The sequence below is a fragment of the Hippichthys cyanospilos genome, chromosome 11 (assembly GCF_059441005.1).
Source record: "Hippichthys cyanospilos isolate Australia breed blue-spotted pipefish chromosome 11, RoL_Hcya_1.0, whole genome shotgun sequence".
Lineage (NCBI taxonomy): Eukaryota > Metazoa > Chordata > Actinopteri > Syngnathiformes > Syngnathidae > Hippichthys > Hippichthys cyanospilos.
Genome location: NC_142379.1, coordinates 8075340 through 8098120, shown reverse-complemented (window position 1 = coordinate 8098120; position 22781 = coordinate 8075340). Strand labels below are relative to the sequence as shown.

The following is a 22781-nucleotide window of genomic DNA, read 5'->3' as shown; positions in this document are numbered from 1 at the left end:
TTGTGTCCAACTGTCTTTATTTACCTGCCCCTTGTGTGTCAAGCATTCAACTCCCCTTGCCTATTGTTTCAGTTCATCTGTTGTGTGTTACCTCATTAGTGTTGAGTGTATTTAGTTCCCAGTTTTTTAATCAGTTAGTTGTCAGGTCATTGTCTCTTATCTGTTGAGCCATATGACTTTAGTGCCTCCCTGTCATAGTCCCGCGGGGTTGGGTTTTGTAGTTTGTATTTTGTTTGGTACTTTGTAACAATTTGGGGTTGTGAGTGGTATTAAATCTTCATTTATATATTTATTTTTAGCTTATTTTTCTCCTCGCTTCCTGCATCCTTTGCGTCCCCGTGACAACTTGTGTGTTGGGGTTGAGCGAGATTGATTAATATTTCATTTTAAGAGGCCATACATACAGCTGTTTTTGTCATTGTGATCAGATGAATTCAGATTTAAAAAAAACAAACAAAAAAAACTGGACAGAAAATAATGTCACTCAATTTTATTTCACTGATTTAAATTGATATTTGCATTCACAGCAGGGCAACTCCAACAAAAAGACACTTGAGCAAAATAATAGTTTAATAGCTTATTAATGTAAAATGATTTCTGTGAAACTGTACAAAGAAAACGTTAAACGGGACTGAAATCAAACTCGAGTAAAAAAAACAAACTAATAAAGATTATTTGAAACAAAACAGATTGTGATTTCACATTTACTGTGTGTGTATTACAGGCAGAATGTATCTGTAAAGTAGACAGTATTTTTATTTGTAAAACACATTCATAAAAATACCTAGAAAAGAGCAAAAGGTAGTCATAGCAAAATGAAACCTCATGAAGCCCTTGGTTAATTACTATTTTTTTCACTCCTCAAAAATAAAGGCAAGTGCAATGGAAATGCATTGAATTGCTACTGCATTTTTAAACCAAGAGAATTGAGGCTTCACTTTCCCATCACTGGCAAAAGGCAACATTTAAAACAGGGATTCCACAAGCAGTGCACCTCAGGCTAGATGACATTAAGTGTAGTCTATAGCACAGTGTGTCAAACTCAAGGCCCGGGGGCCAGATCTGGCCCTCCACCTCATTTCATGTGGCCCGCCAAATGCTATTTAGGACTTCAAATTTCTGGCTAAAATGCCAAATTTGCAAGCTGTCTTCAACTTTTCCAAATTCTTCAGAAACAAAACGCATTTATTCGTTACCGAGCTTCTTTTGAACAGTTTTTCAAAACTAAGCAAATTTGTGACGATCATACTTTTTATATTTATTGGACTTCACGTTCACAACAGCCCTCTGACAGAAAGTGTAACTAAAATGTGGCCCATGATAAAAATGTTTGACACCCCTGCTCTAGCATCATAAATATTACACACTAAACTTGTTCCCTGCCAATTACAAGTATTATTTTCCATTCGCGTGTGGAACAATTTGGCAACGTATTGAAAATGATGTTGTGTCGCAAATCTTTTGCCTTCTTTTGCTATGACCGGCTTTGTTATAATGCTTTGTGAAGATGTGAGGTTACATCGTGGTTGGGATGCTGGAGGTGGCATAAAACCTTTGGTAAAGGGTGCAGTCCAACGACCCAGTTACATGCAAAATAAATATTTAAAATACTGCGATTTCAATGCTTTATTAAAAAATAGAGAGAGAGAATAGAAGGTAACATGGCGTCAGACTGGTTTGAGCATGTCAGTCTCACAGTGCAGAGGTTGCTCAAACAAAATGTTGTCATTGTAAGTATGTAAGTCTAAACCTTAAAATCTTGAACATTTTAAGACATTCTGTTGATGACAACTGGTCTTTGTGAGGTGTTCTATGGCGGAATAATTGTAAAATACTACGGAGGGGCAGCACAATCTGACTAGATTGCCTTGACGATGAACCAAATGAAGCGGCCATTATCTGGCATCATTGAGCTGTCGGGCCACGGTCAGGATCTCTTTGGCTCCTTTGCTCAGAAGCAAGTTGGCAAGGTCCACCCCCAGATGCTCGGCATTGGCCTGAGCGCCGCTGCAGATCTTGAGGGCCGTCACCCCCACACGCTGGACCTGCTCGTCCACTTCCTCCTGCAACTAAATACCCCACAGTTACCAGTGTTGGGCAAGGTACTTCAAAACTGTAATGCATTATTTATTACTTATTACTGTCATTCCAAAGTCATTGGTTACATTATAATATAACTGTATTCGAAATGTAAGGCATTACATTACTTTTGCGTTACTTTTACATTACTTTCACCAAGTGGAATGACCTTAAACTAAACTAAAGTAAACTTGCATGCTCAAAATGATCCCAAAATAAATATCGTTGCTCCTGTGGAATTGTAAATGATGCCTAGATTGCTAGAAATGTAAAATAAAATCATACAAAAATGACCTAAACAAAGTGCTCTGCATACCAGCGATACACCAGCTCCTTCTCAAGGCAACCAAATGAATTGCATTCATGTTATTAACTTTCAATTAATTTTATAAATGTAAAGGGTTTAGAAGCATTTATGGGGTATATATTATAATGCATTGCAATGTGCATTACTGTCATTTGTAGCGAGTAAATTATTCCTAGTTTTTTTGTGAGTTATACCTGACACTATCACATTACAGCAAAAAGTAATTCATTACAGTAATGCATTACTCCCAAAACTGGAGGTAATACAGTTTATGTTAAAAACCACCACAGGATTAGCAGAAACCATTAGATGGCTGGTGAAATGTCTTGGAATTAGGAACGGATTTTAGGAACAGATTGTTACTACGTGCTCTAAGTGGTAGCTCTCCTTGCCGCCACGTGAGACAAATCAGAACACATGTAGAATGATTATATAATTAGACATTTCTCAATATTGAACCTTTGTGACGAGTCCAATGACAGACAAAAACCCGCTTCCGTCGGCACCTAGTTGCTGTCGGTTTCCTGTCATTCATCAGCAATGTACTTCACTGCAATGCACTTGTGCGTGACTTTTTTTTGTCCACTGCCAGAACATATGCATGTTGAAAGATACACTCTCAACTAGTTGACATAAGCATGCAAAACACACTACTCAAAGTGCTAAATGTAAACTCGCAAATATTTACAATGTCACCAGTGGGAAACCGGCACTGTTTTTGCCCCACTTGTTCTACCAGGGTGCAGTACCATACAATACAGGAAAGCAATAGTGTGAAAAAGAAAATAGCGTTTATACTTCTAGTGAGCTGATTGTGCTAGAGAGAACAAAAGGTACTGGTAAATGGTTTTAAGGTGCCCTCAAATCATAAGTCAAATGGCTTTCCATACTACTGTAAGAAAATAAGTAATTGATCAGGCACAGATGTAATGTAAAAATGACAGGTGAGGAACATCTAAGAGGTATAAGGAGTGTAAAATCAATGTTACCGTATGGGTAGTAGCAATGCTGGTCTGCATAGTGTCCTTCAGAAAGTCCGAACCGTCCAGGCTGTACACAGCACCCGTCAAGTAAAGCTGTGGACACATGAAATTAATATTCTGCATTTTTTTTATACTGTACATAACCAAACAAATGACTGTCATATCCATTATTGCCTCAACATAGGTACGTAGTGGCAGTTTTTTTTTTTTTTTTTTTTTTAATCTGTGATTATTGGTCCAGCCGTTGACAACTGTACCATGGACTAAAACGTATTCGTATAGAATACGTGGGTTCTATATGTACCTGCGAGTCTTTCACTTCTGTATGCACAGCCACGGGAACACTGCAGCCTCCCTCCTACAAATGGAAATGAGATGAGCATGCTGCAAAAGGATGTTGATGCTAAGTGGAACTTCTGAAGCTCTCATAAGTGGCACCATTTTGATTTTGGATAAAAAAAATATATATATAGTATATCCTTCAAAAGACTAACAGATTACAATTGTTGTTGTTTTGGTTTGTTTGTGAAGCCACTTGAACGTGCGGTCACTTTAATTAAAACCCAGTTGTTCCCACGAGATTAGGTGGATTATTCAACTCTCTAAAATGGTGCTCCGGGTTTAAAAATAAATGATAGTGTGGAGGCAACATATTAAATTCTACTGTGTCTTTAAACCAAGAGTGCCATCTGGAGGAGCAAAGTAATATCAAAAGTGGTTTGTATTTTGTTTTGGATCCTAAATTTTCTCATCTATATTTTTAGACTAAGTTTGTTTTTCACTGAATTTTCTGTGTTCAGTAAAAATGTACCATATATATTTTTATTGCATTTCAATGGACATTAATTATAAGCACATTTTGCTATTAACAAGTGGTGAATGGAGGGGTTCTGCTGTATTCCTAAAAAATATATTTACCTCATTCAATGCCAGCTATAACTGTAACTTATATAAAAAAAACAATTAAAAAAAAGATAACTCATGGATGGGAATGAATGAGTTAAATGATGTTTCATTAAGCACAGTTTAAACAATAAACACAAAATAACCGTAAAAGACACCAAAAGCGCTTCATGAGGCTTCATTTACTCATCAATACAACTGCACCATGCCACAATTTGGGAATCGCTGATTTGAACAAAGGCAGTCACTTACTAACAGATTTTTGATATTTGCGAGAAAGCTTGATCCTTGTACATGCTTTTGTATGCGATTTTTTTTTTGTACATTCGAGCAACTTAAACGCTGAGAAGCGCCACAGAACAGAAGTGCCACTCTGTGTTGGAAACAGTGCGTGTGGAGGCAAGTGTGTGTGTATGTACCAGGTGCCTGAGAAATGCTCTCTCTGCTATGCACCGCAGCACTGTATCCGTGTCATTAAGCACAGACAACATCTCCAAGATGTCCGTGTCTTTGGCTCGAACCTCCACGGCCAGAGCGCCCTGAGAGGAAAAAAAAAAAAAAAAGACATTACAATCACAATCAGTGCTTTTCCACAAAATTCAATGAAAGCAATCATTTTTCTTACCTGTCCAACGGCATACATGCAGTCTTCTGGCTCCAGGATCTAGCAAAAAGCAGACAATGTTTTAGATTACATCTTTCTACGACAGAGTTTTACAACCTTCATTGAGGCAAGGTACACATTTTCCATTTCCATTACGACAAGCACACTTGATGCACTCTGATATAACACTGCACACCTGCAGTGCGAGTACTGTATTAGAGACTACTGGAGTGGGGGAAAAGTCAACCAAATCGGGTAAGTCTACTTTATAAACAGCCTACCGCCCAAAAACTGAGGACGTCAGAAGTTTGGGATCCTTTACAATTAAAGCAAGAGTGGCAAAAATAAAGAAATATTATTTACTTGAGGAAATATTATTTACGTGAGGAAAGAAAGTTTTGAATTACCCAAAAATGATTTTTGAGAATATAACTTATACTAACAATCTACTGAGTCATTACAGCAACTCACGTTCAACCTTAGAAGATGGATAAAATCAGCCTTTTAGATGATTAGATATGATTTAAAAAAAAAAAAACAAGGAACCTGGCTAATTCGGTTTTCCCAACCCATCCTCTTTAGACCAGCAGCCGCGAGGATGATAGCAGCAAAATCTTCCTTTTCGTCCAGTTTCCTCAGCCTTGTGTTCAGATTTCCGCGCTGGACAGGAATGCTTAGGACCAACAGCTCCATAAAATGGAATTCTTTCCCATCCACTACATGACAGCATAATTCTGTACTTTGACTGATGCTGTCAGCTAATCTATCAACATGTTCATTATGGTGGTTCAAGATATAGTAAACTGTAAGTTTACACAATTGAAAAAAAAATATATTACTATGCTCAACTCAATCTTTAATAAGGATACAATATCTTTAAACTCCAAGTGGGGGAATCTCCTCTTCAACTGAGCAGTACGACGGAGTGAACTGGTGCCAATCACACTGCAAATAAAAATAAAAAATCTTTCACGTAACCACATCACATGTTTTGGCAAATGGGGGCTACCTTTTTTCTGGAAGAGTGTCCAATGTTTTGCTGACAAATTTTGGATGCAGTACTACAGCATCATGGGGGTTCTCTCTCCTGGATAAAACCAAAGGCAAACACCAATTAAATACAGCGAAATCTCTAAACAAAACAGAACAAATGTTTGCTATTGCTTAAGGCTGAACAATAAAACAATAAATAAATAAACAGATTACAACCAGCCCATCATTGCATTTTAAATGTTACTTTTTCCCCAAGATGTTCTTCTGAATTTTTTGAACACTCAACAACGATAAATGATCTGTCTGACGATTAACAACATTAAGATATAATAAACTGAAATTCAGTTCCACATGTTTAGTTTATGCTTAAACAAAAGACAATCAATTGATATTCTTCAATTACTGTTGTCAATTTACAAAACAATTTGAGTGGTTTGTTTTTTTTTTACACCTCAAGGTGGTGCTCTTGTTTAAAAATATAAAAGCTAGTGCAATGGAAATGTATTAAATTTCCAGTGCATTTTTAAACCGAGTATGCAATTTATTGGAGCGGGAAAAAAAATCCAAAGTGGCTCATGAGGGTCCGTTTTTCCATCACTGGTGGTCACACCAATTACAGGTTGACAAAAGGGTGTTGAACAAGTGAACCATGTAGCTCCGCCCCTGATTCCGACATTCTCCTAGCTAAAGTTGACCCTGAAGGCATCACTCACTTGAGCACAGCTGCGATTGTGAATCCTGGAGGTAGCGTGGTGGGAAGGTCCTTCAGGGAATGGACGACCAGATCCACCCTGCAGGACACAGAGGGAAGCAGTCATGCAAATATGCTCCATTTCCTTGTGGAATAATACAACCATTCACAAGCTTAGAAGACATTCTGCGTTATCTCAAGACGTGGTTGAAATGAAAGGGTTTGAAGCTACAGTGTTCCTCTTTCATGCGCTTGCTGCTTTGAAGATTCATTCATGTATTATCTTCAAGCAGCAATAAACCTGCACGTTTCTGTGCAGGCCATCATGACTTGGCCAGTACTACTCACATATTTTTTTCCAGCGCAATCTCCAACTCTTTGGTAAATAAACTCTTCTCTCCAATCTGTATTGAACAAAAAAGAAAACACATTTGTGATTCATCCTAACTTTCAGTCATCATATAAAAGAGGCGTTTAGAATTACCGGTAACTTCTGTTTCTGAAGCGACATAAGAATGTGTTAAAAGTACTTTAGTTTATCACTATCATCTGATTATCTAACTCAGTCATAATACAGTAAAAATATGGTTGCTTGTGGGCAATGAATATATAACAATCAGGGCGTGACCAATTAATTGGCAGATTATAGCCCTTCAAACAAAATAATCATCCAAATTGCCTCTTATTTGAACTTTTCACCTTGATATACTTTAACCATTCACAGCAGTTGTATAAAACTGGTGTCATCATTTATTATGTATGATGAAATTTGTTGATAAACTTATTCTAACAACCTGTCATTGAAAACGACGCAAATCCTAACTTTTAAAAGCAATGATTCCATAAGCAATGCAAGAAAATTGTGCAAAGAATTGACCTGGATGTTATTACTTTACACACATCCTAAAATATATCAGGCATCATAAATTAAGCATAAATGTGTTAAATATACCAACAATTCAACTACTAGTAATACAAACATAAAAAAAATGGATATCCCTATAACTTCCTTAACTGCGCCTCGCAATGCATTCTGGGAAACAAATCCTATTTCATTCATTAGAACTTTTCAATTAATTAGCTAATCAATTGGTATTTTTTTCTGCCACATTGGCTTAAAAAGTCAATATCTGTCTACAGTTAAATGATTAAATGAAAGCAGTAATAATGGTGGCGATGAATCTGCATTCTTGTGACTTACCTTGGATAAAGCTGTGTCAAGAATTTTGTCTCCAATTGTTGACATGGCCACTGAAAGACGGAAGACAATACAAGTGAGTTAAAAAAAATGCTTGGTGAATATCACTAAGACATTTACACACATTCAACCATTTTCCACAGAGTAAGGTTACCTTCACTAATATGCTTGTTTTTGTACAGTTTTGCGTAAATGTTTTGGCTCCAGTTTGCGGAGTCTTAGTGCCAATGAGATCATTTGTAAAAGTAAACAATAAATGCTAAACTAATAATAATAATATTATTATGATGTATGTAAAGGATAATGGATTATTCTTCTTCCATCTTTATTAACACCAGAAAGGTTTGTAACATTTAAAATTATTCACAGGTCGGATTCATGGGGCGAATAAAACATTAGAAGTTATTCATCTTACCGATTTCCAAACAGATATCAGGGTAGAGCTCTTTCAGTTTTTCTGCAACACTGTCGGTCTGAATACGAGCCAACTATAGGAACACAAAATTTGGAGATTCGTTTTAGATGCATCAGAAATTTTAGACAACTACAAATGAGAAGGTGCACAAAGTGTTTGTGTTTGTGTGACAGCTACTTTGAGTGACTAACTAGAAATGCATCACATATATAATCTCTAATATCAGAAAATCTGATAACTACCGAAAATGTAACTGGTTACTGTGAAATAGACTCTCCCATCTTATTGCATTATGAGCAAACCTAAAATCTACACTAAATCTCACTATATTCACAACATAAATATTACAAATAACAATTTAAACAGAGATTAACTAAGTAATTTGTTACAGTATTGGGCCTGAACTAACAGCAACAGATACGACGTATCATATTTGATGAAGAGTGGAAATCAGAAGTTCGTTTAACCTTTATGCAGTATTTTAATCATTTTGGGGACATTTTCTTCCACATCATTCTTGCAGCATTCTAGCCAAAGGATGGCACACTCCTAATGTGGATGTGCCATGTTAAACTTTGACATGTCGTCACCATCTAGGTGCCATTTCAGATCACTAGCGTTTTCTCCTTTCAATGTTTTCCTTTTGACGTGAAATGCCGATGATATAAAGCTCAAAGCATTGGACAAAACACTGCACAAATTCCGTTAGATATGGAAAATCATTTGAGCATTTATTTGATTACCTTGCATTTATTTGATGGAATTGGCAAAAACCGGCACCGGCTTTCAAAAATCCATACCGAATACACCCTACTAATGTGTCCTAGTCATAAAACTAAGGGGTAAGCGCAAAGAGGGCACTGGTACATAGACCTACCTGACTCTTGCGGGTTCCAATCCGGATGAGTCGGCTGACTTTTCCATCCCCATTCTACAACAATAAAAAAGAAAGTTTAAGAAGCCGCACGCTTCCTCTGACGTTACCTCAATACATCTCATCAGTATACCGCAATCTGGCTTTACCGTGATGTATTTAAACTGTCCGTCATCCATAACTTGGCTTGTGAACTGGAGAAGCTATTGTGCCTGCCTGCTGTGTCGTAGTTAGGACCTGTGCTGAAGTCATACAGCCTCAAGATACTGAACAGTAGTCTTTTAAGAAGACAAACCCTCATTCACAGAACCTCCACCCCAATACATCCCTGTTAGCAAGAGATAAGAACCGATCCATTGAGTCCGTTATAAGAAGCAGGGAGGGGCAGCTGAATGCACAAGGTGTGGTTCTAAGCTTTTTAATACACACAGCATCAGTTACTGTATTTTTTACTGCAATGATGGTTGAAACCTGATAAGCCTGGAAAATAGTGTGTTTTTCATGTGTATCCCCTGTTCATCTTTTAACTGCAAAAAACAAACATGTGTATATTAATGTTGATTAGTTTTTGACGTAGTATGCATCTTGATTCCTCCGTACTTAACTATACGATTCACGCCTTAAGTTCAACCCAGCTGTCAATTTTATTACAAAAGGAAATACTCAATATTTGTTCGTTATTGATTACTTTAGTTGCTATTTAAGACATTAAGTAAATGCTATACAGTATTCATCGATTAAAACTTTTCATATTCTAGCCAATAAGTAAACGATATACATACATTTAAACTTCATTATTTGCTGTCAACGTTTGTTAAGCCACGCCTCTCTATTTCAAGGTCCAATACAGACCTTCTATAAAATGACAGACGTCAACATTGGCCAATTGGAACATCGTTTGCTAAAAGTATGCGGAAATTGTGTAAAGCCGACCTCGACTAGCAATGAATGTGCTTCACATGTGATACAAAATTCAGCAATCTGTGTTTTAGGCATGTGCACAGTAAACATTGTGGAAACACATAAGTGACTGAATTTTATTTCCCGCTACCTGAAAAAAAGGTGTTCGTGTGTGGCGATTCATTTAAAACTCACCGCAGAATTTGCCTCCTCCGTCATGTTCCTAGCTCGGTTATTTGCGTTGATTTTCGTAAACCTGCGGCGCGTTTTGCTGAACGCAGTCAGTTATGACGGGAAATCCTTGAAAAGTCCGGCGCTCATTTTACATAGCTTCTCTTGACCGAGTAACGTGTGACGTCATTACGCGTCACGAGGTCATTTCCGTGTTCCGCGTTTCACTACTGATTGGTTCTCTGCAGTCAGAGCTCATTTGATATTCAACACAACTTTTTCATGATGTCTTATTTTAAACGAGTTGGGGGTTTTCATTAGTTTTAAAATGTGACTAAATATTTATCCATGTCTTCAAAGTATCTAACTGTTGTCACTTTCTCAATTGAACTAGTGAAACGAGTTTTGTTATGCACAATATTCTAATTTCTTGAGATGCTACATATTTACAAGCCCCGTCAAAATTTTGGAAAGACCGTCTATTTCATATTTATGATTTACTTTTCCACATCTTGGCAATTTTTCAAGGCTGGTTAATGTAAATGTACTGGAGGGAAGTAGTGTAGTCAAGCCTGGAGATACAAATCAAATGGAATGGATTTTGGGGGATATTTAGATATTTAGAATTAGGAAGATTTTGGAGATTTTTTTGTAATTGTGCTTTTTAGTTATAATTTGAATGAATACGCCAAATGCAAAAATGAAGCATGCTGTCAATTAAAATTAATCATGCTGATTAGCTGTTAGCTACCAAACCAGTGCATGGGATTGTTTACAAAAGCAAAGCACTGGTACGGAAAATGTCATTTTCTAGTAAATCGAGGTCAACAAAACAATGCTTTTTACTAATTTCTGCTTGTGCTTGTGAGTTTAACAGTCATTGTTCTGAATATGTGTGATTTTACTTCATGAAACCTTGACTGAGGCAAAAATTGCATGAACACCTCTCACTGAGATGTTGTCACATTGGTCATCCCACAGAAATATTCTTGGTTACGTTCTTGGGCTGAAAAGTACCCATCACTGATACTACTCAACAAACCCCATACCAGTGGTGATTTTGTTAAAGTAACCCAACCAAAACAATGGGAAATTTCATTTTGCCATTCTCTGTGCCATGTTTTTGTTCACAAACAAACATTTTCAAGAGCTTGTCCCAGGTTTGTCATTGTTTTTGTAAAAAAAAAAAAAAAACACATTCAAGTCAGATCCAAAATAATTTCCAAAAAGAAGAGCAAACTAACAAGTTTAATTTGTTAAATGTCTTCATTCATTCATCTATAAAATTATTAATTAATTAGGTAATTGCAAATAAATAAATAATACATTAATCAATTAATTACTTGTTCAAAATGTAAAATACATTTTTTTTAAAGTAGAAGAAGACGCTAAAAAAATATCACGTGCAAGCTTGACTGTACACGTCACAGGTTTGCAGTGTGGGTTGGTCTGGCGCTGTACTTCCGGTGGAGACGTGGCTCTGCACTGCTGCCATATTGACGCTAGGCAAGCTAACAACCATACATCCTCAAGTGAGCCATATCGACTTACTTTGCCTATTCGGAGTGATTAAAAGAACCCAAGCAAAAAACGACAACACATTGAAGGCCGCTGTTCTATAGAAGAAAAACAAAAATGGTGAGTAAGAAACGTCAGAGCCAGAAAATTAAATACGTTTCGCAGGGCCTAGTGCTTCAAAACATAAGCTAAGCAGTTAGGGGCTAATGCGAGATAATTGCTTTTCGAACGCGACATTATGCTAGCAACTTTTTGAATACCATCATGAGCGCTCGTAATGCTGTAATGAATGACGCGAATTAATTTTCAGTCACTAAACTGCGTGTGGAAGCTGACTGGGCGACAATAATGTGAAGGCAATTGCTGACGTGAACTAGCTCGCTCTTGGCTTGCTAACGTTCCGCGCTGTCAGTTTATCTGGCTCAAACCTTTTTCTAAATAACAGGCGTTCGACTTCTGTCAACATCCACAACATAACATGAATCGGCCAACTTATACTTTCATTGTAACATGGGCTTGTATTCATCTTGGTGGCCTTTATTAGATATTTTCAATCGAATCTGTCAAATGGTTGTTGAAATTAGATTGCCCATACAGGCAATTCCTCATTTTAGAAACAAGGTCTACTTTGTTTATTGTTTATTAGGTAAAACGGTCCTCGTTCTATATTTTAGTTTTTGACTCAATTGTTTATGTCCTTATTTAAAATCACTATTTAAGAGTTCTTTTGTGCCAATTCTGACCGTGTTTGCGTTCTTGTGTGTTGCAAACATTATTGCACACCGTGTCCTTTTCAGGTGCTGTTGGCAGCGGCGGTGTGCACCAAGTCTGGAAAGGCTATCATTTCGCGACAGTTTGTCGAAATGACTCGGACAAGAATTGAAGGTCTCCTCGCTGCATTTCCAAAACTGATGAACACAGGGAAGCAGCATACCTTTGTGGAAACGGACAGCGTCCGTTATGTGTATCAACCGCTGGAGAAGCTGTACATGGTCCTCATCACCACCAAGAACAGTAACATCCTTGAGGATCTCGAAACGCTCAGACTCTTCTCGCGAGTGGTAAGCCTTCTGTTGTTTCAGTGAATATGCTGCAGCTTTTTTTTCCACACTTTCCAATTTTAAATATACAGGACAATAAATGACTCATAATATTATTCAACAGATCAATGTTACCTACAGCCATCAGTATAACCTCCTGTTGCCCATAGACCACTTTTAACAAGGACTGACACATTGGCTTTTTTTTACAATGCTATTTTCATATAGCAAAACCTGCAACTTCCGTTTTAAAATACTCAATGCAAAATTTTGGCCCCAATTTTTTTTATATTGTCGATGTAAAGTTCATTGCTTATATGTTTACATTTCGTTGTTTTGTGAAATATGAACTGTTGAAATGATATGGCCACACATCTCTATTTTTGAATTATTGTATTATGTATGACTTACTTTCATATTCACGCCACATTTGTTTTTCGCCACAATTGTGTAAAGTTGTCGAACACTTTGAGACTGCAAGTCAAAGTAAGGAGTAAACTGTCAATAATCAATTTCATGTGTAGAATAAGAGATATCACTTGCCTTCGTCGCCTTGTCTTGTTTAGCACAGCACAACCTTTTATTTATCTTGAGACTTAAAGTGACTGTGTACATTTTAGACCATTTTTCATTAAAATGAATACATTAAATTATTATAAAAAAAAACTTGCAAATAAATGTGTTCTTAATGACCAGTAGTATGTTTTAAATATAATCGTAGGTCAAGTTATCATTAAATTATATTACATGGGGGATGGCATTCCTCTGAAAGTCGCCATGTCTTTTATAGCTACGGACAGCCGGAGGAGTGTGTACTGCTGCATTTACCGTAATGCCCCTAAAGCTCCCACAGGCACATGTGAAAAATTACACATGCTCCCTTTAAACAAATCAACCCCACAATTCAGGGATTAAAAAACTGGTAGTGCCACTAGGTGTCTAATTGTCTTTTATATTACAGTACTAAATACACATTCCTAAGTACACACCAGGGCTGGCTGTTATACCTTCAAATTTATATCATGATACAAATTGAATCCCTTTACACTAAGTGTATATTTAGTGATACGAATTCCATTGTTTTTTATCCGTTTTGCAAAGCTAAATTTAAATTATTGGTAAAATAACAAAATTATAAGGTAATTGTAAACATTATTAAAGGTTGCATAATAAGATAGTATTATAATGAAGTAATGTAAAGTATTTCAGCATTTGCGCACACACCTTTAAGCGTGTATCGTGGCATATGTAATGTTAAGAGTTTAATTGAAAGAGACAGTGCTGTATGTGTCAAAATTCCAATGCTAAAGTTATTAGAAATTAAAGTGGCACTGTGACAAATGAAGTATCTCTTGTTAGAGTGGGAAGAAAACAGGTTGAGCGAGATAGACGCATATATTTTTTTTCATGACTGATTTTTAAAGCAAACAGTCTAATCATGGAAAGGAAGGAAGAAGTGGCGAGCGTGTTCTTACTTCTTTTAAAGTGTGTGTGTGGTCCACTCAACTAAAACCAAAACAGCACACTATGCCCACACAGATAATTCCAGAATCACAAATCTGTTTCCTCAAACCAAATGTATGCTTCAATAATAACACTTACCTGTGAGATGCAGTATGGTGCCGTGGGGCATCGAGACTTCAGAAAAGAAAGGAAATAGTATTGATAGAAAATTACAAGAAGCTAGCCTGGCTGTTGTTTATGGTACATCTAATCAAGACGCAGCTAATCAGTTTTGTTTTGTTGTCCCTACTTATTGCACAAATAATACCAGACGAAACTACCTTAATATTTAAACGTATACATTCATGCAAGAAGCTGATGTCAAGTATCTCATTCATGCCTGTCTAGATCCCGGAATATTGCCGTGTGCTGGAGGAGAGCGAAATATCCGAGCACTGTTTTGACCTGATCTTTGCCTTTGATGAGATTGTGGCTCTCGGCTACAGAGAGAATGTCAACCTGGCTCAAATCCGCACTTTCACAGAGATGGACTCTCATGAGGAGAAGGTTTTCCGTGCTGTAAGAGAGGTGAGTTCATCTAGTTGGGTCTAGGCTGGATTTAATTTCACATTTCCAGGTGTCCAACATGTGAACTGCTATCTATAGTCAATAGCAAGAAAAAGATATATACTGAGCATCATGCAGCACCCACACCTTGAATAACAATGTGAATGAACACTTGAATTTCTTAAAGGCAAACTTAACTTCTTTAATGCTGTTTTCAATAGTAACACGTTATTATATTGTGTCTACTCTATAATTAACTTGATTACCTTTTTTTTTTTGCATTACTTCTGTTTTCTACACTCTAAATTGCATTTTGTGCTATGTAGACCACAAAGAAGGTACTCTAAGTAGTCATCCAAAGCAGGTGGATGTGAAACCCCTGGCAAATGATCAAATTTCCCATCTTATTTAGAGCTACGCTCCCACTTAGTCCTAATATGATCTTGAAAATGTGCACATGCTATCATTGTGATTTCCGACAGCACAAGTAGTTGATAATGCTATTGTACATTGATAACTTTTTTCTCAGAAACATTGAAAGATGGTCTTGCATTCTAGTGTATTGCCAAATATTTCATATTATATTTGGTCAACTCGTAGACCCAGGAAAGAGAAGCCAAGGCTGAGATGAGGAGAAAGGCCAAGGAGCTGCAGCAGGCTAGAAGGGATGCAGAACGTTCTGGGAAGAAAGGACCAGCCTTTGGTGGCTTTGGCAGTGGTGGCATGAGCAGCATATCCTCAGGATCTATCATCACGGAAACCATCGTCGAGCCTGAAAAGCCCAAGATCACACCAGCTCCAGTCAGGTACACGTAACACACAAGTAGAAATATATAGTAGGAGGGGGCATTAAATGGACTTCATAAATTAAGCTTTTAAATGGTCAAGGGATTTTTGTTTGACAAACTTTTTTTTCCTTTATCCTTTCCAGACCAAGTGGACCAAGTAAGGCGCTGAAGCTGGGTGCTAAAGGGAAAGAGGTGGACAACTTTGTTGACAAGTTAAAGTCGGAGGGTGAAACCATCATGCCATCCTCTGGGAAGAGAGGCTCAGATGTTTCTAAAGCTCTACCACCACCTGTGAATGTGGAGAGGTTGGGACTCATTTTGGTCAATTAGGACGGGAGTTTTTTCCGGTTAATATTTTTGGAGCCGAATCAGCAATCATTCAATATATTCAAATATTAGACAGAGCTTGGGTGTATTTAAGTCATTCATTTTCCCCAAAAAAGCATTTTTTTCTGGTCCAAATTGGTTAGTGGTTTTTCTAATTTTGTTTACTCTCCACAGTGTACATCTTCGTGTCGAGGAGAAGATCTCGCTCACTTGCGGTCGTGACGGTGGGTTGCAGAACATGGAGGTGCTGGGCATGGTGACGCTTCGGGTCACAGATGATAAGAACGGACGCATCCGCCTAATTCTCCTCAATAATGACAGCAAAGGCTTACAGCTGCAAGTAGGTGTTTAGCAAATTACAAGCACAGCCTTGAAACAATTGATTGTCACAGAGGACGTAATTCGTACTAAATAGATCAAACTTTGTTTTAAATAGTCCGTTGTGAAAATGGCAAGTGACCATTTTTAAATCACATTTTAGCCATTAAGAATTCCCAAATTATAAATCAATAATGCCTTTCATTCATCACATACCAAAGCTGCATATGTAACTTGTGTACAAATTTGTATTGACTGGTTATCAAGACATATACCATCATGTTCCCCTTAGACACATCCCAATGTGGACAAGAAGTTGTTCACATCAGACTCGGTGATTGGCCTGAAAAACCCTGAGAAGTCCTTCCCTCTCAACAATGATGTTGGCGTGCTGAAATGGAGACTACAGACCACAGACGAGTCACTCATACCTTTAACAAGTAAGACAAATGTCTGGTTTCTTCTGTACGCTGAGTAATGAGCATATCTCAAAATAGCAGGCCGGAATACAAAAGCACATCACCCCCCCGCCGAATTCGCCTATCAACCAAAAGTGATACAACTTTGAATATACCCTGTTCAATTCTTGTTACTGTACATGACGATGTAATGAACTGCAATGTAAACAAATTTAAAGGAGACGCATATTTTTTAACACAATTTAAAACAGTTTCCATCTAAATAACATGTATGTGACATGCATTTGGCCAAATACCCCAAGGAGAAATAATTATATTGCCTTTCAGGTAAGGCAAGGCACCTTTTTTTACATAGCACATTTCATGCATGAAGTTGCTCATTGTGCTTTACGTGATTAAAACGACACCATCTTTAAAACAAAGACATAAAAGCTACATTGCTTAAAGGACATAAAGTGCAAGAATATTTTAACGGTTTAAATGAAAAAAGTTCAATCACAGATAAGGGGGAAAAAAGATGTGGATTTTGAAATGGACTTGGACGCCTGTAAAGGCAACGCCATACATGCAATAAAAAAAGTCAACCTATCTTTCATCATTTTCCTTTCAAAGAGCCCTCTATATTCTTGAGTCATTTGTCCTTTTGACAATGTGTCATTTATTCCTCAGTAAACTGCTGGCCTTCAGAGAGTGGCAACGGCTGCGATGTCAACATTGAATACGAGCTTCAGGAGGAGAGCTTGGAACTCAACGACGTAGTTATCACCATTCCAGTGCCGTAAGTAGATTTCAATAGTTAAAAGAACACTGTATTGAACGTGACATCTGGTTATCGCTTGTGTAATTCTGCACGCGTCATATCACTACGTTTGTTAGATAATGGTGGCTATGTCCCTGATCAGGTCCGGCGTGGGTGCTCCTGTGATCGGAGATCTGGACGGAGAGTACAAACACGACGGCAGGCGAAATGTCCTGGAGTGGTGCCTACCTGTCATCGATGCCAACAACAAGACGGGCAGCTTGGAGTTCAGCATTAGCGGACAGCCCAGTGACTTCTTCCCCGTTAACGTGTCCTTTGTGTCCAAACGCAACTACTGCGACATACAGGTAGGAACTTGAAGCAATGACTGATAGGTTGTTTTGGTGTTGTTTACGGTCAGGGTTTCTCAGTGAAAAATAGTGTCCAGCAACATTCAATTCTTGTTTTTTGTTTTTCTCCATCAGGTTGCCAAAGTGACTCACGTAGATGGAGACGGTCCCGTTCGATTCTCTTCAGAGACCTCCTTTGTCGTCGACAAATATGAAATCCTGTAAGAATATTCCAAGAAAAGAGAGAAAAAAAAATAATAAAAGGCCCATGAAAAATAGTCCAAATCTGTGCTCCGGAGAACGAGTGACAATTCCTTGTCTGCCCACCCTGTATGTATACTTTTACACAGACTGTGTACATCAACAGGAATTCATCATCCCTCTGGCAAATAGCGCTCCGTGTGCTGGGGCAGACACAGCTGCAGTGGTGTATTTATGTTTGTAAGAGTGACAGGATCTTCTATAGCGTTAATTGAAATTTCAGGAGTACAGAGATGCCGGGGGCCGAATGATGATTGCGAGGCAGGCCACTGGTCACATCATGCTCTGTCTACTCTGTGCTACTCCGTGGGAACCGAAGAACACGAGGCAGCCGAATCTACCTTCACTCCAAATGGCCCGCGTCTTTAACATGCATCCTTTTTCATGCAATAGTTTGATATGGCTGATTTGGGGTGACTTGCTTTTTTTTTTCCTCCCTCCCCCCTCAGATGCGTTTGTCCATAATTGCAGACTTCTAGTTGTACCTGTTATGATAAGCAATCAGAGTACTGTCGTTCGTTCCGATATCTCGTTTCTGCTTTTGAGGACAGTTAAGTAGAAAAGTTACGGATTGGACCTCGGCTCAAAAGCAAATGCTAAATATGTATTTGTATATTCTATCTGCAGTCATCATCTTATTGCAATGTCCTTTTTGTTTACTTATTTTTCGATTCCCACCACATGGCATTGAAGTTTGACTTGGAAGAGCAGAATCTCCTCACCAATGAATATGTTTGATTATTGAAACTTTGATATTTTCATAAAACTGTTGTAGCCCCTTTTAACACAATGGTTCACTGTTTCAGGCAGTTGGGTCAGAATCCTAATAAATCAGAGTATCATGAAAATGGGCCCTCCCAAAGACAAGAGCCAGGTGTCAATACCCATTTTCATACATTTAGTTAGCCATTTTTTGTTTTGTTTTGACAACTTGGACAAAATTAAGATTTTTCCAAATGAGAGAATGTCTTTTTGGTTGGTTTGTTTTTCACCTGAAATCCCCAAATTTCAATTTAGTAGCATTGTGTTGGAGTTGACTAAATCAAGCATTTTTTAGTGGCTTTTTGAAGGGGAATCGTAACATTCCATTGTACAATTAGGGGGAAAACAGAATCTTTAATGTAATAAAATGTATTCTTGAAAAGTACTTCGTCGTCGTGTCACTGTATGTAAACACAGGGGAAGTCAAGTCAAATGTTTACACACTAAGTTCTTGGGGGGGCCTCTCGAGTCTAAGCATGGCGTGCTTATTATCGAATTTCTGGAATATGAATTCAACAACATAATCCGACCGTTTTGATCCACGTTTTGCCACTTTCTGCCTGTTGAAAATAAAATCACAGTTGCTCGGGTACTGACCAATCACAGCTCCGTATGGGAACGTCACGTGACCACACCCCCCAATAAATAAAATAGGTGAGCCTTGAAAAATTGATTGCAAAACAAGTGGACTTTTTGGGACCGCGTGGAACATATTGTAGACTTTTTTTTAAACTGGCCAAGAGCCACGAGTGATTTAAAAAACTGCCAGCTCATCGTCAAAAGTTTGAATTCTTGTTCGTGGACGGCCCTTTCCGCATGTGCGAAAGGAATACAGCCAGAAGACTTCGCTGTTGAGTTACTTAACAAATTCATTAATTTTCCTCGAGGCTTTTTATTTCTGTTCATAAGGCCATACATAGACACAGTCGTGTCTTCAACTGAATTTTTCAACCATTACATTCGTTTAAAAGTTTTGCTTTTTAATGGAAGACGATTAATTTAAAATACGGAAGTCGCGTGCGTGTGTTACACTAACTCCACAGTTTGTTGGTCAAATGCAGCTTGTTTCGTCCAAGTAAAATATTTTATGTAAAATGAAAGAATCAACGTGGCAAAACGCTGGACAGCGCCCGCGGTCCGAACTTCTGTTGAAAAGTTGAGGGGCGTTTCAGATGCGCGAAGTAACCGCTGAGCTAAACCAGCGCAGAGGTGACGACCATCTAAATGTTATATATATAATACAAAAATGTGCCGATGTGATTTTCAGCGACTTTGAAATGAAAAGTGTCGTTTTTTTTAGAATCACAATACAAAAAAAGAGGGGCGGTAAAAGACACTGGACGGCACCCGTGGTTTGTGCCCTTGCGGGTTGTGTAGTTGAATGGAGTAGTAAGTCATGCCCAACTTTCGATCGAAGTAACCACTGAGCTAAACCAGTGCAGGCGACACACGGGAAAAAATCTTTATTATAGCTAAAATTCATGTTTAAAAGTGATAACGCTTAGCGTGTTTAAAACTAAATTATATTCACTCCACCAAGTGGATTTGACAGACAGAAGGTCAAGAGTATGTGAATTTAAACACATACGAATCTCCATGTCGTAGTTATCTAATATGTTGCCATCTAGTGGTGTAGTTTCGACTACAATTTTCCAATCATCATCGATGTTTTAGAGCCGTTCATCCTCACACTTAAGGGTCGCGTGTAAAATGACAAAATAATTAATGTTCAAAGTTAACAGCTGAGCTAAACAAGTGTCAAAACAATTTGGATTCACATAACTATGACACGGAAGAGCAACGGTTAAAGCAGAAGTTTCATGTTCAAATAGTTAAAATGCTTTACGTAACCTGAGGTGTTCATTTCCAAACTAAAAATAATGACATAGGAGACAACTACTGAACAGGAATTTGCAGGCGAATATCATCTATAGTACAGTTGTGGCTCATATGGCAAACACTAGAGGTCGCCATGAGACCTGGTGGAACACCACAAACATGCGACGTTCTCAAATGATCACTTACGAAAGGAACACTTTTTCGTCAAGAATATTAACTGAAGAAGTACGTATTAGTCCCACGAAAGGTGGACATATCAATTGAAAGTAGTTGTATAAAAAGAAATGCACTGGACAGCGCCCGTGGTTCGATCCTGCGCGAGGCAGGATTGAGAAGAGTCGAAACCTGGAAGGTTTGGTTCTTGGTGAAGTAACCACTGAGCTACACCAGTGCGGTACAGCATTGAACAAAGTATAATATTTATAGAAAAAAACAACGTTCCTTGACAGATTCTGACGGTAAGATATTATAGGAACCAAAAGTGTTGACCCAAAGCATACATGTTAGTCCAAATCGACAACGAAAGAAAACAGGAAAAAAAACGTTGTCTAGAAAAACACGACAGCGTGTAACATACGGAGTTACGGCACGAATAGCCAGCACAACGATAAGCACGTGTAAGGGTGGCCTTGCATTAAACTTTCAATTGATCACTGACGTATAAAAAAAATAAAACCATAAGTATTAGTGCAAACCAAGGTGGAAGAAAACACCAACAAAAATATGGAAGAAAAATAAAAAACACTGGACAGCACCCATAGTTTGATGACACGGAAGGTGGGATTGAGAAGAGAGATATATGAAGTAGATTCGGTTGTCGGACAACTAACCACTGAGTTACTCCAGTGCACTTTCAATTTGTGAAGGCAAGATTCTTCCGAAAAAAGAATAGTTTATTGAGATTGGACACAACACACATGACAGGTACATAATGGAGCTCTGATAAAAGCTAGCACAAGTGTGGCCACTTCACCCCAGGGGTAGACTTACATAATGCTCTGAAATTCTTACTTGAAACTGGTTAAAAAAAAAAAAAAAAAAGCACTGGACAGCACCCATGGTTCGATCCCACGCAAGGAAGGATTGAGAAGAAGCAGATTTGGTTCTAGGAGAAGTAACCACTGAGCTACACCAGTACAGTTTCAACTTGTAAAAGCTTAACATTTCTAAAATAGGGCTATAGTTTCTTTATCAAGCTTGAACACAACACGCGTAACAGGTACATAGTGGAGTTCTGCCTCTAAAAAGCTCTCAAACGTGTGGCCACTTCACCCCAAGAGACTTGCATAAAGCTCTTAAATTCTTACCTGGGACCGTTAAAGAAAAAAAAAAAAAGCACTGGACAGCACCCATGGTTCGATCCCACGCAAGGTAGGATGGAGAAGAGTCGAAATCTGAAGAAGATTTGGTTCTAGGAGAAGTAACCACTGAGCTACACCAGTACAGGTTCAGCTTCTAAAAGCTAGAAGTTTCTTAAAAAAAAAAAAAAAGAAACCTTTATTAAGCTTGAACAAGACACAGGTAAATAATGTAGTTCTGGCTCTAAAAAGGTAGGACATGTGTGGCCACTTCACCCCAAGAGTAGACTTGCATAAAGGTCTTAAATTCTTACTTGGGACTGTAATATATTAAAAAAAAGCACTGGACAGCACCCGTGGTTCGATCCCACGCAAGGTAGGATGGAGAAGAGTCGGAATCTGAAGTAGATTTGGTTCTAGGAGAAGTAACCACTGAGCTACACCAGTACAGATTTAGCTTCTAAAAGCTAGAAATTTATTAAAAAAAAAAAAAAAAAAACCTTTATCAAGCTTAAACACAACACAGGTACATAATGGAGTTCTGGCTGTAAAAAGCTTGCACAAGCGTAGCCACTTCACCCCAAGAGTAGACTTGCATAAAGGTCTTAAATTAATTAATAAAAAAAAAAAAAGCACTGGACAGCACCCGTGGTTCGATCGCACGCAAGGTAGGATTGAGAACAGTCGAAATCTGAAGTAGATTTGGTTGTTGGTGAAGTAACCACTGAGCTACACCAGTGCATCGCTGCTAAGTGAAGAGTTGCTATTTCTACAAAAACATAATGCCTGCACAAGGCTCTTAAATCACGTTTAACTTTTCATTTCGAATATTGACTCAAAGTAAGCATACTGTGTTAGTCCTGGTTCGCTTTGGAAGATATGATAGCGTTTGTCAAAACATTTCAGATACCGGGTACACACACATGTGCTAGCCAATGTGGCTAAAGTGTTCTGCAATATTTACTTATGTTTCAAAGAAAATGAGAATTTATTG

The 22781-nt window shown here is 38.1% G+C and overlaps 2 protein-coding genes across 2 annotated transcripts; one reads left to right on the top strand and one right to left on the bottom strand.

The window, feature by feature from the left end:
* Positions 1-475: 475 nt before the first annotated feature.
* Positions 476-10297, bottom strand: LOC148415711 (porphobilinogen deaminase-like). Its single transcript, XM_088427861.1, has 14 exons — positions 10143-10297; positions 9051-9104; positions 8174-8246; positions 7762-7811; positions 6909-6964; positions 6583-6660; positions 5886-5963; positions 5746-5821; positions 5423-5536; positions 4898-4936; positions 4692-4811; positions 3674-3727; positions 3376-3462; positions 476-2069 (listed from the first exon to the last, which is right to left on the bottom strand). Exons 1-14 carry the CDS (start codon positions 10164-10166, stop codon positions 1896-1898), a joined length of 1077 nt encoding a protein of 358 aa, XP_088283987.1. The 5' UTR covers positions 10167-10297; the 3' UTR covers positions 476-1895.
* Positions 10298-11567: 1270 nt separating this feature from the next.
* On the top strand, positions 11568-19035 carry arcn1b (archain 1b). Its single transcript, XM_088428289.1, has 10 exons — positions 11568-11756; positions 12434-12697; positions 14528-14707; positions 15287-15492; positions 15618-15779; positions 15976-16141; positions 16412-16559; positions 17208-17316; positions 17441-17645; positions 17763-19035. The coding sequence occupies exons 1-10, from the start codon at positions 11754-11756 to the stop codon at positions 17850-17852; spliced, it is 1533 nt and encodes a 510-aa protein (XP_088284415.1). The 5' UTR covers positions 11568-11753; the 3' UTR covers positions 17853-19035.
* Positions 19036-22781: the final 3746 nt, after the last annotated feature.